We start from the raw sequence: 16407 nt of genomic DNA, 5'->3' as shown, positions 1-16407 counted from the left end.
TTCTTCGCTGAGGGAAAGTTCGGAAGAGATTAGCCGGAATAATAGGTTATTGGAGAAGACGATTAGCGCTGTCGTAAATTTCTCAGTTCTCGAAACGGTGCCGTTCCATAGTTTAAGCATTATTGATTTCGTTGTTGTGCTTACGCGTTGAGATCTCTGAGGCATTTTACCAAACAGTTGATCCGCGAAATGGAATCCGCTAGCTGGAATATCGACGTCGCTTCCAACGCGATTCACAACGGTGTTAAATTCAACAAAAAGGATCACAAAGGCTTAGTGTTCGAATCGTTTGTTTGCAGAGAGATTTTCAGCGGCTTCAACGATCCTATCTTTCGAATTGAGAAAATTGATTATTCAGAGAAGCAGCGGCGCCGGATTTTCTTCTTCAAGGAGTTCACGAAATTGAGGTCGGTCTGTGAGTCATTTCGTCAAACATAACCCGAGCTCTTTATTCAGATTTTTTTTTGAAATCGAAGTATCTTAACTTCATACATCCAAAGATGAAATTCTTGTTTTTCGGCAATTTAAACCAGAGAAAGATGGTGAACGGCGGGGATTTGCCGGAAACGGAGTTCTTCAAGATGTTTGATGAAATGTCAGAGAAGAAATTGGTTACTTCATTGTTTGGCACGAGAAAAAGAATTGAAAAATTAGGTCTAGGGTGGGGCAACACATTTTTAAAAGAAATACAAGATGTTCTTTTAAAAAAAATTCGAATAAATTCTTCATTTTTTTTGAAAAAAATTTAAATTTTAATACTAACTCTTAATCCGGTCAAAATGTAACTAAAATCCGTTGACTGTTAAATTTTAACAGTTCCACCAAATTCGGACCAAATGTGACCAGTTTTTATTTGTGAGAGAGCGAATAATTCAAAAGATAATATTTTGGACCAAAATCGTAAAATCACAATATGTTAAGGACCAAAATGAGCCTTTAGTCCATTATAAATAATGGAATGGTGTCGAATAGGTTAATAAAAATAGAACGGACCAATAGGTCCTAGAAAGAATAAAATAGCAAAATTATCTAATGGAATTATGGGGAAAGATTTTATATTTTGGTATATAAATGTCGTGTTGATATTCTACAAGGCCCAATAATAGACACTCCTTGGCGAAAATGAACTAATCTTTTGATATTTTATCGTCATTGTTTACGAAATCATTATGTAGAATTAAAATGCACTTCAAACTTCCCTTAAAATTAGGAGCTGCGCCGTGACGTTCTTCATTTAAAATGTATATTTAAATTTGATCAGAAACTGCTAGGGAATAAATACTTTTATGGGGATGGATAAAATACAGTATGTGGAAGGAGGGTATTAAAGTAATAATGAAGAGTACAAGCGCTGATTAAAATATAGTAGGAGTAATAAATAGGGCGGTGATGTAGTAATGGAAACTGAATTTGTACACGCAGTCGGCGCAGATTGGGACACGATTCCCTTATCGGGACCAGCGAGTAACTTAACAGAAAGCACACTCGAGGAGAGAGAATTATCGGGATAGTCCAACAGGCTAGAGAATCCGCAACGCATCTCTTAATCGTCTCTTGTCCCGTCTCTCCGAGACGAGACGGTTAAGAGACGCGTTGCAGCGTCCCGTCTCGTCCTTGTCTCGCCGAGACGCTCGTCCCTCCGAGACGGCTAGCGCTCGCTAGCGCTAGGCGTGACGCCCACTCGCCGGTCCGCGAGTGGGCGTCGTCACGCTGACTTAATAAATTATTTTTTTTAAAAAAAATTCAATTTTAATAAATAAAAAAAAAATAAAAAACGGTAATATGATCGTTCAACGGTTATTTTTTTAATTTTATTTTTCTTTTTTATTCTATAAATGCTTCTATTTCATTATCATTACACACAAATACACGTCTATTCTTATCTATTCTTCTCAAATCATCTCTCTTTCCTCTCCAATTTTCGTCTCAAATCATCTCTTTTATTCTTCTCCCAAATTTAATCCATCCATGGATCCATTTGAGCAAATCCATCTCAAATCAACTCTTTCTTCTGCTTCTTTGAGTTTTAAATTATGTATTTTTTATTTATTTTTTTAAGAATTTAATTATGTATTTTTTTTAGGATTTTAAGTTGTGATTTAATTTTATTTTATTTAATGAAGTGTGTTTTTATTAATTGAATTTATTGGAAATAAAAATAAAAAAAAAATAAAATTGAATGAATAGTTAAGGGATGAGATGGTTAAGAGACGGTTAAGAGATTGAGGGTTGCAGGTGTTGTCTCTTAGTTAAGAGATGGAGTGAAAAGTACAGTGGGCCATAAATAGTTACGAATGTTAGAGACGGATAAGAGATAGTGTTACTAATGTCATGATGAACTGGCCGGGATTAGGACTGTAGTAGAAATAAAATATCGGGATACTAGATTAGGATGAATAGTGCGAAAGCAGCCATCTTTCGCTTTGAGATATGGGCCCTTATTTTTTTCGCATATATGAAGATTATGACATCTCTCTGTATAGAAATAAAATAAAAAAATCTATTTTGGTTTAGTTTTCAAAAATATCTCTGGGATTGGATCAAAACTGCCATTGTTTGTTGTTTATTTCTAGCTAATTATGACTGTAAAAAAGAGGGGGAAAATATTATGTCCAATCATAATCAAAAAAAGAGAAAAAAAGAGAATAATATTTCTACAATTATAATTGACTTGACACATCCCATCCGGTGACAATATCATTCAGTTTATATCCAATGAATAGGTATATACTCCATGAAAACGATGAGAAGCCAAAGAGCTTATTAATTTTTCTGGTTAGTTAAAATTAGTAGGAGTGGACGAGTAGTTACTAAAACGAAGCTAATTTTCTAACGAAATTGCTCCTGAACTTTCGATCAAATCATTCTTGCTAAATACTCCATTTTTTGCTATATTTTTCTGTACTCTCTGTTTCTCATTCTCCCTCCCAATTATAGCCCAATAATACAAAAGACACAAAAGCCTGACAATTGACAACACTAAAACCCACGAATAATAATGATTCCAAGTTCAATTGCGAGTATTTGCAGTTATACAAATATAACACGCATGATTACACGCATACATTTAAAACTATTAAATCTTGTTCCACCTTAATTTGGTGATGATCCTAGCTATCTATATAATTGTGGATAACTCTTCCCTTTATAAGGCGGGGTGAGTGACCAATTTCTAATATGGTATCAGAGCGGACCCAAGTCGATGATGGATTTTATCTCTTTATCTCCTCTCTTGCCTACCCACGTGATGGAAGTCCGATGTGTCATTCCGGCCCACACGTGAGGGGGCGTGTTAAAACTATTAAATCTTGTCTCACATCGACTTGGTGATGATCCTATCTCCTCTATATAAATGTGGATAACCCTTTCCCTTATAAGGCCTTTTAAGGGGTGAGTGACCAATTTCTAATACATACGTTTACCAAACAAAGTAAATTACTACATTAATAATAATGCTTACTTAGTAAAGCAAAAATAGGTTTTTATAGTTTCTCAAACTACTAGTAATTCTTACGAGTACTTCATAACATCAAGTAGAAGTATCTACCACCAAATACTATCAATCATAGCTCAGTCCATACTTTTATTTAGGGTAACTAAAAAATACTCCATTCATCTATCATTAGCAATATTGTGTTTTTATGACATAAATTTTAAAAAATATTAAGAAAAGTGAGTGAAAAAATTAATGAAATATGAGTCAAATATATATATATATATATATAGGTTCATGATCAATTGAGATTTTTTAAGCTAATTGAGAAATGAGATGCAATTTCAGTCACTCATTTTTATTAAATGAGTGGTCAAGAATTTGCCACATAGAAAATATTTTTACATTAATTAATTGTGAAAGGGCAGAATAGTAATTCTATATTTTTTAAGATTACCGCTCACCCACCCCCACATTCCCTGCCACACCATCGAATTTCCCCTCAAAACCTCCCCCCTCCGCCGCCGCACCACACACCTCCACCCTTCGCCGCCGTCGATGCTCCGGAGAAAGTCGTCGAGCTCGGCGACCAGATCTCAAACCTCACCCTCGCCGACACTCAGAAGCTCGTCGAGTACCTCCAGGACAAGCTCGGCGTCTCCGCCGCCTCCTTCGCCCCCTTCGACGTGGTGATCGACGACGTGCCAAGCAACTCAAGGATCGCGACGATTAAGGTGGTTAGGGCTCTGACGAGCCTGGCGCTGAAGGAGGCGAAGAAATTGATTTAAGGATTGCCGAAGAAATTCAAGGAAAGAGTGACGAAGGAGGAGGCGGAGGAGGCGAAGAAGCAGCTCGAGGAGGCCGGCGCGAAGATCTCCATTTTAGCGCGATGCAGAGGAAATTTCGATCGACTAATTTTGTGCGGTAAATGAATTTTGTCGATTTCGTCTGAATTTGGAAATAGATGAGTAGATGCAGTTCATAATCTGAATTTGTGATTCAATTGAGCTCAATTTTCTATTTCAATTCCCACTGTCGAAAATTTTGTTTTGCAGTGTGCTATAAACAAAAGCTGCTGTTTATTAAAAGATAAACAAATTTGAATTGGTAATTTTAAAATTGAGAAATTTCATCATACGTTTGGGAATGGTAATTGAATTGTAAGAAATTCAAATAGATTTGGAATTGAAGCTCCGCAAAAGCGTTGTTGCTTGTGTGGATCAGATCGAAGCATTCGGTGAATCCTTATAAGTGTTATTTTTTAGTTGTTGACATTTTAATACGAGTTGTTGACATTTGATATTCTCGTAATTGATATGTGAATTATAAGTGTTATTTTTAGTTGTTGACATTTTAATACGAGTTGTTGACATTTGATATTCTCGGTATTCAAATGTGAATTGTAAGTGGTATTTTTTAGTTGTTGACATTTGATATTCTCGGTATTTAAATGTGAATTATAAGTGTTATTTTTTAGTTGTTGACATTTTAATACGAGTTGTTGACATTTGATATTCTCGGTATTCAAATGTGAATTGTAAGTGTTATGTTTTAGTTGTTGACATTTTAATACGAGTTGTTGACATTTGATATTCTCGGTATTGATATGTGAATTGTAAGTGTTATCTTTTAGTTGTTGACATTTTAATACGAGCTGTTGACATTTGATATTCTCGGTATTGATATGTGAATTGTAAGTGTTATCTTTTAGTTGTTGACATTTTAATACGAGCTGTTGACATTTGATATTCTGACTATTGAAATGAAATGACACTTATACCTCCGTGTTGACATAATGTGATAGTTGTTGACATTTAGTTAATCTTGTGGATTAGTGGCTGATATTGCATCTCATTTCTCAATTTAGCTAAATAATCTCAACCTAACAGGACCCTATATATATATATAAAATTTTAAATATAATATAAGTTAAATGTGTGGCCTATTACCATTTATGGTAAAAATGGATCACGACTCTTATTCGTAGACATACCGAAACAGAAAAACGAGACTCTTAATCGCGGTTGGAGAAATAGACTGAGTATTTGAATATTTGTGGTAACTCAGCAATTTTTTATATATATTTAAGATACATTTTCACTATTTCTATAGAATTTCCTCATAAGCCGCCGCGAGCTAATGACACGGAAAACTTCCTTGTATTTGATCCATGTATTGGCCCATCAAACTTCTAGCCTAGTAGGAATTTCATTCTCTTCATAAGCCCGGCCCATGACTCACCCTTTATTTGGTGATACATTTTTCTAGGGACAATTTACATAATACTCCTACTATCTATTTTTAAGATAGAGAACAGAACTATAGAGGATAAAATCATAGTAAAATTCTTAAAAATTGTAGTACATAATTGAGCACGTTATTATTCAGATTGAAGCATATGAAACCAGCAACAAAAAAAAACAGAGTATATTATAACATGATTATGCATTTCTCTCATATTCTCGTATATCTGTTTCTCACGTATCTCTCCCTCGTTAATCATTTGCTTTCATTCAATTAGAAATTTATAAGGAAGCAATTCATTATCAAATACTCCATCCGTCTCGCTTTAGGAGTCCCGGTTGATCAATTTCGGGCATCCCACTTTAGGAGTCCCGGTTGAGATAAACTAATAAAAAATGCCTACAAAGTAAGTAAAAAATTGTTAAAAGTGAGTCCCAACATCCACTACAACATATATTTATTACACACTCAATTAAAAGTGGATCCCAACATCCACTACAACATTTATTTATTATGCACTCAAACACTTTCTTAAAACATGTGTCCGACTCAAATGAAACTCCTAAAGTGGAACGGAGGGAGTACAAGAGAACAAAAATTGGAGTAACGTATGCAATTTTATGTTCAATTACATGCAATATTCATATCAATCCAGTATACTTCATCTCACTTTTCTTTATAAATATATGTCAATTATCATGTTATTAATTAATTAATGGGGGGAGAGACAGCGAGAGACATTTTTTAATAGAGATAAAACTTTTAGATAAACAACTTTTAATGTTTATGAATATTCACAAACTCCACTCTTGATTCGAATCAAATATGATTCCAAGGCATATTTTATTGCATACAGAACACATGCATTCCTCTCAAATAGCATTAAAGTGAACTAATATCCAATAATCAAGAATCAAATACTCATTGGTGGTTTGAACATATACAAGAAGAATATACATACATCATTGGATTCAAATCCTATGTTAAAAAAATCCCCCAAATTAGACAAACAATAGGAGTATTACTTAATAAAAGATTCCCCTCCTAATCCGTGACTGGCACTGGCACTGCGTAGGCAAGTAGGTGACATTTATTTACTCCAATTGCAAGGGTAGCTGAGCATTGATTGGTGGAATGGCCTCTAATCAAAACCCCCTTCAATTATTTTGGCCCAAAAAATAAAAATAATTGTACCACACCAACCACATTTTTCTCAAAAACAATTAAATGCTTCTTCACAATATAAGCTACTTGATCAGTCTACTGTGATCTCACCTCACAACAACAACTACTCCAATAATTGCCATTGCCTTATTGACTTTGCAATAAATGGCATTTTGCCGGAGCTCTCTTCTACTGCGCAAGGCACTCGGCGGCAGCAGCCGTCGCGTGGCCGCTGCCGCCTTGTGCTCTTCGTACAGGAGCTCCGAGGGGCGGAGATGGTACTCGGGGGAGCCGACGTCGGCGGCCGGGTACCACGTGAACACAGTCCCGTCGTACATGACGGGATCGGTGTTTTGGGAGAAGGATAAGCCCATTACTTATGAGGATTTTGAGATGCCACGGCCTAAGGCTAATGAGGTTCTCATCAAAACTAAGGGTAAATTTGTGCTTTTTTTGAGCTAGAAAAGTTAGTTTTGCCAAGGTAATTTAGTACTTACTATCTCATTCTACCGGATAACTATCTTGATTACGAAACTTTTATGTGGACTTGGATTTGTACTGTCATAATTGTCACCAACTATAAAAATTAATGGATAGGTATAGTTATTAATGAAATACTACAAAAATAGTTGTTCGTATTGTCTAAAAGTGAATGTAGCTACGTACAAAATTATGAAAATAAACTTGGATACGTACATATCTTTCTAACATTACTACTTAAGTACCGGTCTCAAAAAAATACATTACTTTGTGTGTTACAATAAGTGATTAAGTTTTGACCCGATTCCTTCCTTGGAACAAAACATTCTCAATTTGTTTTAGAGTAAGCAACACATTTAAAAGATGGAAATTATATGACAACTCAGTGAATTTATTGAGACCATTGTGGTTGCATATTTAATTCAAATTTTAGCAACATACTGTAGTTCATATTCGGATGAAATTTGTTGATTGATGGTAGCTTGCGGGGCGTGCCACTCGGATCTGCACGTGATCAGAGGCGACCTTAAATTCCCGTGCCCTTGCATCCTAGGCCATGAGATAACCGGCGAGGTTGTTCAACACGGCCCCCAAACTGATTCCAATGTCATCCAAAGGTTTCATTTACTTACTGATTCTAACCAAACAACAACACCAACACCAACACGAGATCATAAATAATAAATATATTTCAAATTCCAGATACCCGGTCGGGTCAAAAGTGGTCGGGGCTTTCATAATGCCCTGCGGCAGCTGCTTCTACTGCTCAAGGGGAGAGGATGACTTATGCGAGCCCTTCTTCGCTTACAACCGAGCAAAAGGCACACTCTACGACGGCGAAACACGCCTATTTCTCCGAAACTCCAGTAATACACGCATTCCATTTCCACGGCACGTTCTTATATACTTATAAATTTATGCTCGCTAACCACATAATGTACAGGGAAACCGGTATACATGTTCAGCATGGGAGGCCTTGCTGAGTACTGCGTGATGCCAGCAAACGGCCTAACTCCCCTGCCAGACACACTCCCTTACTCCGAATCCTCTGTTCTAGGGTGTGCCGTTTTCACCGCCTATGGCGCAGTTGCTCATGCCGCTGAGGTCAAACCCGGCAACTCCATTGCGGTGATAGGAATAGGCGGCGTCGGTTCAAGGTAGATAAACAAACAAAACATGATAATAAGAACACACATTTTTAACATGATAAACAAAACAAACTGTACATCAGTTCAGACTTATAACTAACCAGAGAGACAAAAATGAAACAGTGTTCTGCAGATATCGAAGGCGTTTGGGGCGACGGAGATAATCGCAGTGGACGTGCAAGACGAGAAGCTGAACACAGCCAAGACATTCGGAGCGACACACTCGATCAACGCGAGAAAGGAGGATGCGGTAGCGAAGATCAGGGAGCTGACGGACGGGAGGGGAGTGGACATAGCGGTGGATGCGTTGGGAGGGCCGAAGACGTTTCAGCAGTGCATACAGAGTGTGAGAGGGGGCGGGAAGGCTGTGATGATCGGGCTATCGCCCGGTGGGGGGTTGGGGGAGGTGGATATCATCCAGTTGGTTCGGAGGAAGGTGAAGGTGATCGGGTCGTATGGAGGCCGGGCCAAGACGGATCTGCCGAGGCTGGTGGAGCTGGCGGAGCAGGGGATTTTCAATCTCGAGTCTGCTGTTACGAGGAAGTACAAGTTTGAGGAGGCGGCCAAGGCTTTTCAGGATCTTGATAACAAGACTATTATTGGCCGTGGCATCATTGAGCTCATGTAATTCATATCCTTGTGCCCTTCTCATTCACCCCAAATAATATGCTAATTTCCTTTGTTATTTCTATTTTGCCCACATTCAATAAATTGTGTACAAGCTTTATGGAGCATTTCAACCACGTTGCATTTTTATTATTATGAATCGGAGCAATATGATTGAGAAATTGCGTTGGGGTATATGTGAATTTCTTGGAGTTAATTTTTATGGTTTATGTTGAAATTACAAAAATCAAATGTAATCAGTTAGCATTTTATTACTTACTTAGCCCATATATAAGGCTCTTAATTGTAATTTGCTATAACTTTCGGCAAAATGTAATCAATAAAGAAATTTCCCTCTTTTCTCTGGCTCTCTCGTAATCGACAGTTTCTCCTTTTTATCTTCTTCCTCCTTCAACAGAGTTTTTCTTAGTCAATTGAATTTGCCATTTTCAACAGATTATAAGTTAGCTAAGAATTTAAACAATCGAATAAGATCCGGTCAATTCTCAGGTATTTTCCACCCGCACGGTAGACTATGTGAGAATGAATTAAGGATGACAATTTTCGACACGACACAGAAATCCAACACGAAAGCACACAAAATAATGGGTTTGGGAGTTTGTGTTATTGTCGGGTTGACCCATTAGGAATCCAAAAATTTTGAGTTGGATTCAAATAATCCATTAAAAATAGTATTATTATTTTTATTTTTTAAATTACTACTATATTTTTTTTTATAATGAATCCCTTTGCCCTAAAAAATCCTGCCCAAATGGCGTAGAGTAGATAATAAAGTCATAAACCCCATCAAAATCGTTTTGGGCTAATCCACTCCATCAACTACTTGCATTAAATCAATTCCTTCTCTATCATGTGAATTAAGAGTACAGTATATTTCCTGAAAGAAGATTGGCCTGCGACGATAACAATTAACAAAGCTTCTCTAGTTAAGGATAAGAATCAGTGACTAATGGCTCATTGACTACTCATTCCCAATTGATTAAACCTCTACCAGGTCCAGCAGCATATGATCATTCCGTGACTCTGTATTCCCTTCTTTCGGAAACGCCAATTCCAACTTTCTTCAATGGCATTTTGCCGAAGCTCCCTTCTTCTGCGCAAGGCCCGCGCGTCCGCCCTGCGCTTTTCCTGCAGCTCTCGGATGGAGGGTTCCTTCACTTGCTCCGATCGCCGGGGATGCTATTCTAGCTCCGAAGGTACAACCATGACTGCGTCGGGGTACCACGTGGGCAGCGGGCCTTCCCACATGAAGGGGGCGGTGTTCTGGGAGACGAATAAGCCCGTCACTTTCGAGGATTTTGAGATGCCGCGCCCTAAGGCCAATGAAGTCCTCGTTAAAACTAAGGGTGAGAATTACGCTCTGCGGTTTTGGGTTTTTTTACTTGACTGGTTTAATTGTTGTCCATTGCGCTCTAAAGCTTGTACCTTTTGTGTTTTTTATGAAAATATGATGAATTGATGATGTGATTAGGAATGATTAGCTTGTTATTACTGTGCCTTTTCTTTTGTTATGATACATGTTATATTGATATTTGAAATTGGTCTATAATAATATATCACATACTTTAGTAGTACATAATATATATGCGTAGTATAAATATTCATATGAAAATAAATACTTTTTGGTGTAAGGTGTCATAATATCAAATTAAAAACTTATCTACAGCTTAGAAAAGATTGAATCTCATGGTTTTACAGCAACCATGGTGGTATGGTATCTATTCAAAGGGTAAAGATAATTGTTCTTTAGTTGGGATTATAATCTACCATGTGATGTAAAGAAGGTTTTGAGAATAGCGAGTATATATGGAAATCTATATGAATGCAAAGTGACCAAAAAAGTGTCCACTCACCTTATAAATCTTCTAACAGTAGTGCATTTGTGCATTGATTAATAAATTAACAAGCATAAACATAGTGATTGCTACTTGATGATTAATGTGCTGATTGAGCATAATGATGTCACATAGTATTTAGTATGTTAAGCACTTCTTTTGGCCTGTGTTTAACATACGGTAATGCTCTTTGCATGTACAATACTCCAATTGTGTTTGATAGCCTGTGGGGTCTGCCACTCCGATCTGCATGTGATGAAAGGCGAGATTCCCTTTCCCACGCCCTGTGTTGTAGGACATGAGATTACTGGTGAGGTGGTTGAACATGGGCCTCTGAGTGACAGTAAAATCATTGAAAGGTTTGATAAGCTCCAAAATGTAAAAACAGAGAAAAAAGTACATATTTGGGACCAAAGTAGTGTAGTTTCAATTCTAGATTATAATAATGCTATTTACTAAAACGGACCTCATGAATCTACCTTGGTTCAAATCTAGAACTGAGTCAATGTTCTGACTCATTTTCTTTGAACATTACTGAACCAAACAAGGCCATTTGGTTGTAGAGGTGAAAATAGTTTTATGCGTGTCATTTTTATTCAATTTTCAACAATAAAAAGAGCCGTTTCTGGATTTGAACAGAGTTGGATTTATGAGGTCTGTTTGTGTAAATAGGATATGTTTAGTCTAAACCTGAAACTGTGCTAATACTTTGGGTCCAAAATTAAAATTTTCCTTTAAAAAATACTAATATCATTTTCCTTCTCACTCCTATTCATTGATCCATATACTTTTCTGTTTAAAATTTTCAGATTTCCTGTTGGCTCTCAAGTTGTTGGGGCTTTTATAATGCCTTGTGGAAGTTGTTTCTTCTGCTCAAAGGCAAGAATACTAAGTTATGATGTTTGTATGTTCAGCTGCATCCGAGTGACCGAGTCATTGACTAGGTAAACTAACTAGATATTTTCCAACATTATGACTTGCATGAAAACAGGGTCAAGACGACTTATGTGAGTCTTTCTTTGCTCATAATCGAGCAAAAGGGACACTTTATGATGGTGAAACAAGGCTATTTCTTCGAGGCAGTGGTACAATCCTGCCTATTTACTCTTCCTTGATGAACACTAATGAATACTGCAGCCTTTTCTTTCGTTTTTCTTTTTGTTCTTTTTTCTCCACAATCCTGCTGGAATTTCCATCTCTATAACACTGCATATATTTCAGATGTCAATAATAGCGGAGCGGATCACCTCCCCCACATCATACACCAATAAAATAGTGACATGTGTTTACTCTTTAAAATATTAAAAACCAAGCAAAATCCTATGTGGCATCTTCTTCACAAAATGTGTATACTATTTTCACACATTTCATCTTCATTTTCACTGAATTTTTAGTTGCTAGCCACTGGAATCCCCGATCACCTGACTACCTCTGCATCTCTTTCTCTCGTTCCCCTTACTTCTCCCCGCCGATAAGCTCCAACACCTCTCGGATCCCCTGCAAATCGCCACCATCGATTCGATCTCCACCAAATCGCAGCCACTTTCCCCACTGCCGCCTGACTGGTTGCTCGGATTCTTTTTCCGGCACCTCATCTCACAGATATCCCCATCCAGGCCGTCGTCAACATCAGGAAGCTCGCCCTCCTCGCCGCAACCAACTACGACTTCCTCTGCTCTCGGGAAGTTGGACGCTCGGACTGGATGGCTACGCACTGATCCGCTCCGATTGCGAAGTAGAAACTTTGAGGATGGCTATGCACAGTGTTATTGATGTTCATGATACCATGGCGGAATTAACAAATGATGGGCAAATGCAGCTAGGAAAGGTGATAACAAATTGTGGTACAGTTTGTGAACTATAATGCATTGGTGTTTTTTTGGATGAGCCATGACGACTGGTTAAGTTCTGTAAGTGATCAGTGTGAGATCTTGCACAAAACGGAGAATACACAATGTTAGGGATTGCGAAGCCGATAGGTCGGGGAGGAAGTCGTAGTTGGTTGCGGCGAGGAGGGCGAGCTTCCTGATGTTGACGACGGACTGGATGGGGATATTTGTGAGATGAGGTGCTGGAAAAAGAATCCGAGCAACCAGTCAGGCGGCAGTGGGGAAAGTGGCTGCTATTTGGTGGAGATCGAATCGCCGGTGGCGATTGCAGGGGATCCGAGAGGTGTTGGAGCTTATCGGCGGGGAGAAGTAAGGGGAACGAGAGGCAGAGGTAGGCAGGTGATCGGGGATTCCGGTGGCTAGCGACTAAAAATTCAGTGCAAATGAAGATGAAATGTGTGAAAATAGTATACACGATTTTGTGAAGAAGATGCCACATAGGATTTTGCTTATTTTTTAATATTTTAAAGAGTAAACACATGTCACTGTTTTATTGGTGGGGTAGCAAATGGTGTATGATGTGGGGGAGGTGATCTGCTCCGAATAATAGTACAGGATAATGGGAAACAATCATCAAACTTTGATGCAAGTATGGAAAAAGAATCTTTATTTTTGTTATGTCTTTTCATATTTTTTTGCCTTCGGCTAACATTTTATGGTGTCTTTGGGATTAGTGGAGTAAGCAAGGGCTTGTGCAAATATTCAACGCTTAAGCTTTTCAGTAACTATGTTCATATGAGCTTCAGCCTTTTGATGCCTTGTTTCTGCAGGCAAGCCAGTCTATATGTACAGCATGGGAGGTCTTGCTGAGTTTTGTGTGGTACCAGCACATGGATTAACTTCTCTTCCGAACACATTGCCTTACACAGAATCTGCTGTCCTAGGATGTGCAGTTTTCACTGCCTATGGTGCAATGGCTCATGCTGCTCAGGTGCGTCCTGGCGATTCCGTTGCTGTGATTGGCATTGGGGGCGTTGGCTCTAGGTAATAAGCAAATGCATCACATGTTGAGAAGTTTTCAACTTACTGTATTTCTTGTGGTGTGCATCCAAGTGCTCAATCTTAAAAACTCTGAAATTGAAGCTTGTAATGGTAATAAATGAAGTGTTGAATCATGGAAACTCTGATATTGAACCTTTAAAATAGTATTAACTCATGTCCAAGAAACCTACTAGGTATATTGGTTTATATGTTGACAGAATGGAGAATAAGACGAAACTACTATGAAGTGGTTACCTTAGGGTCACGTCTGCTGGGGTTAAAAGTGGGAAGATTCCTCATAGAATCTGTTCAAATACCCAACAATGTTAACCTTGAAACTTATCTTATCAGAAAGCTAGTACTAGTTGGTGGTTCTTTACTGTCACATTGTCTCATAAAATTGGCATTTCAAATGATCCTATCTGGAACTACTCAATCATAGTCCAAAATCTTGAATTTCTGATATTAGGAGTTAAGAATTTAGGTACCATTCTTTAATAACACCAGCTCTTGGTCAGTTCATGACAGAAAGCTGAAGTGGTTGTTATATACCATCATTTTTCATGTCACCTTGAACCACTCACTTTCTTGGCTAGATACCTGTCTACACATAAATTTTTTAAAAGAAATTGTGGTTCTTTGGCATTTCTGATTTTGTGGATGCCTCAAAGGCATATATCAACATTATATAATGCAATCCTGTTGAACTCAATGGATCTTGCTGGGCATGTACTCGCTCCATTTGTTCATGCTTGTTGGACTGAATCTGTATTGTTGGTTATGCATTACACTTCCTTATTAGCTGGTTGAGTTTTTGAGGATTTTAATCAACAAGATGTTCTCTTTTTCCTGTTGGAATTTCATTTTTATCTCACAAAATTCACAAGTTACAGTTGTACTCTTCTATTAACTGTAAGGAAAATTATTTTACCCAGCCATTACCAAAGATGAATTCAACATGTATAATATAAGCAGAAAGTGCTGGACTACTTTTATCATGTGTTTGCCATTTGTTCTTATCCAAATCTCCTTTGCCATCACAACAGTGCTGAATCTGGCTGCTATATCGTTGCTAATCTGATTGAAATTTTTGCATGATGTTCACTTCAAAAAATCTGACAGTTGTCTGCAGATAGCAAAGGCATTTGGGGCTTCTGATATTATTGCAGTGGATGTTCAAGAAGAGAAACTTCAGAAGGCCAAGATGTTTGGAGCCACTCACGCCATAAATTCACGAAAAGAGGATGCTGTTGCTAAGATTAAGGTGCATGCTCTATCATTCATTAAACTTTAGTTTCTACAGATAAAAGAGGTTGAATATGTAGTTGGATGTTAATGCTTCGTCGAGGAAATAGAAAGGTTCAGTAGAGGTTTTTTTAGGGACAGGCACAAAACAAAATGACCATGAAGCACAGGTTTAGATTACCTGTAACTATGATAATATTTTCTCTCAATACTATCCTTAACAAAACCATGATACGTGCATAATCCCGAATGGAAGTGGGATGAAGCAAGTAAAAGCAAAGTCAGTAGTTGGTTAGATCCTTAAATTGCATTGTTTCCCACATCATCTTACCCTAGAAACTTTCCATCTCTCTCTTTTTTAACTTTCCATCTTTTTCATCTACATAAACTTTGATGCCGCAGACAAGCTTTACTTCCTCTGGGGAATTCTTCTGCTTAGATTTCTAATTTTATATAGTACACTCATGTTCATTTCAAAAGAAGCTTACTGAGGCAAAAGTTCTTGATTTGAGCTGCTAATCTTCCCTTTTAGCTGGTCCCATGGTACAACCAGAATTTTGGTGTGCTGTTTACTCTTGTTGTGTTTGTTGGCTTTGTTTGCAAAGAATTCGAACATGTGTCAACAGCCGTCAACTCGTGATTATTTTTGTGGAAAACGTTCCCTTCTAAAATCACTTGCTTGCAAAACTTGAAACAGGAAATTACAGGAGGAAGGGGTGTCGACGTAGCTGTGGAAGCCTTAGGAAGGTCCCAAACATTTTCACAGTGTGTACAAAGTGTGCAGGATGGAGGCAAAGCTGTAATGATTGGCCTAACCCTTTCTGGTTCCAAAGGAGAGGTTGACATTAACCATTTGGTTCGTAAACAGGTCTGTATTCTTCATTTTCTCTCATCTTATCGAGCATTTTTAAGTTATGGTTTCGTATTTGTGGTTCAAGAAAATGCTGACACGACCCTTGGTTTGCAAATGCTGTTGCAGATAAAAGTGATAGGGTCCTACGGAGGGCGGGCACGACAAGATCTCCCGAAATTGGTGAAGCTGGCTGAGAAAGGCACTTTTAATCTGCAGGCTGCTGTTTCAAGAAAGTACAAGTTTGAGGAGGTAGAGGAGGCATATAAAAACCTAGATCAGGGAAGCATCGTCGGCCGTGGTGTGGTCGAGATTATGTGATAATCAGCGTGTGACAGCCAGTCTTGTTCGAGCCGCTGAACTTGTAAGAACTAACAAAAATTACACTATTATACAAGAGAAGTAAACAAATTATAGACACGCGCAAAGTAAAAGAATGGTAAATCAAAATTTAAAAAAATTAAACCGTACTTCACAAAATAGCAAGATTAGCAGCAACTACATATTCAGG

General features: G+C 37.9%; 2 protein-coding genes and 1 pseudogene across 3 annotated transcripts; all 3 read left to right on the top strand.

The window, feature by feature from the left end:
- The first annotated feature begins 189 nt into the window (after positions 1-189).
- On the top strand, positions 190-4365 carry LOC121770103 (annotated as a pseudogene).
- A 2551-nt stretch (positions 4366-6916) lies between these two features.
- Positions 6917-9257, top strand: LOC121772247 (alcohol dehydrogenase 1B-like). Its single transcript, XM_042169269.1, has 5 exons — positions 6917-7277; positions 7803-7938; positions 8024-8187; positions 8265-8478; positions 8593-9257. The coding sequence occupies exons 1-5, from the start codon at positions 7007-7009 to the stop codon at positions 9095-9097; spliced, it is 1290 nt and encodes a 429-aa protein (XP_042025203.1). The 5' UTR covers positions 6917-7006; the 3' UTR covers positions 9098-9257.
- A 651-nt stretch (positions 9258-9908) lies between these two features.
- On the top strand, positions 9909-16316 carry LOC121771501 (alcohol dehydrogenase-like). Of its 2 annotated transcripts, none has more exons than XM_042168294.1 (8): positions 9909-10442; positions 11155-11290; positions 11741-11810; positions 11923-12016; positions 13591-13751; positions 14934-15065; positions 15744-15914; positions 16026-16316. In XM_042168294.1, the coding sequence occupies exons 1-8, from the start codon at positions 10163-10165 to the stop codon at positions 16215-16217; spliced, it is 1236 nt and encodes a 411-aa protein (XP_042024228.1). In that variant the 5' UTR covers positions 9909-10162; the 3' UTR covers positions 16218-16316. The 2 variants fall into 2 exon arrangements, with proteins under 2 accessions (XP_042024228.1, XP_042024227.1); XM_042168293.1 differs by having other exon boundaries at positions 13591-13804; positions 14924-15065.
- The last annotated feature ends 91 nt before the right edge of the window (positions 16317-16407 follow it).

Source organism: Salvia splendens, chromosome 16 (assembly GCF_004379255.2).
Source record: "Salvia splendens isolate huo1 chromosome 16, SspV2, whole genome shotgun sequence".
Classification (NCBI taxonomy): Eukaryota; Viridiplantae; Streptophyta; class Magnoliopsida; order Lamiales; family Lamiaceae; genus Salvia; species Salvia splendens.
The sequence above is the reverse complement of the archived record's forward strand: the minus strand, read 5'-3'. Positions and strand labels throughout refer to the sequence as shown.

Excerpts from the sequence above, each read along its gene's own strand:
- LOC121772247 (XM_042169269.1), top strand. The coding sequence starts at position 7,007 with ATGGCATTTTGCCGGAGCTCTCTTCTACTGCGCAAGGCACTCGGCGGC. Across the intron at positions 8,188-8,264 it reads CCTATTTCTCCGAAACTCCA|GGAAACCGGTATACATGTTC; the intron begins GTAATACACGCA and ends CATAATGTACAG. Across the intron at positions 8,479-8,592 it reads ATAGGCGGCGTCGGTTCAAG|TGTTCTGCAGATATCGAAGG; the intron begins GTAGATAAACAA and ends AAAATGAAACAG.
- LOC121771501 (XM_042168293.1), top strand. The coding sequence starts at position 10,163 with ATGGCATTTTGCCGAAGCTCCCTTCTTCTGCGCAAGGCCCGCGCGTCC. Across the intron at positions 12,017-13,590 it reads GCTATTTCTTCGAGGCAGTG|GCAAGCCAGTCTATATGTAC; the intron begins GTACAATCCTGC and ends TTGTTTCTGCAG. Across the intron at positions 15,066-15,743 it reads ATGCTGTTGCTAAGATTAAG|GAAATTACAGGAGGAAGGGG; the intron begins GTGCATGCTCTA and ends AACTTGAAACAG.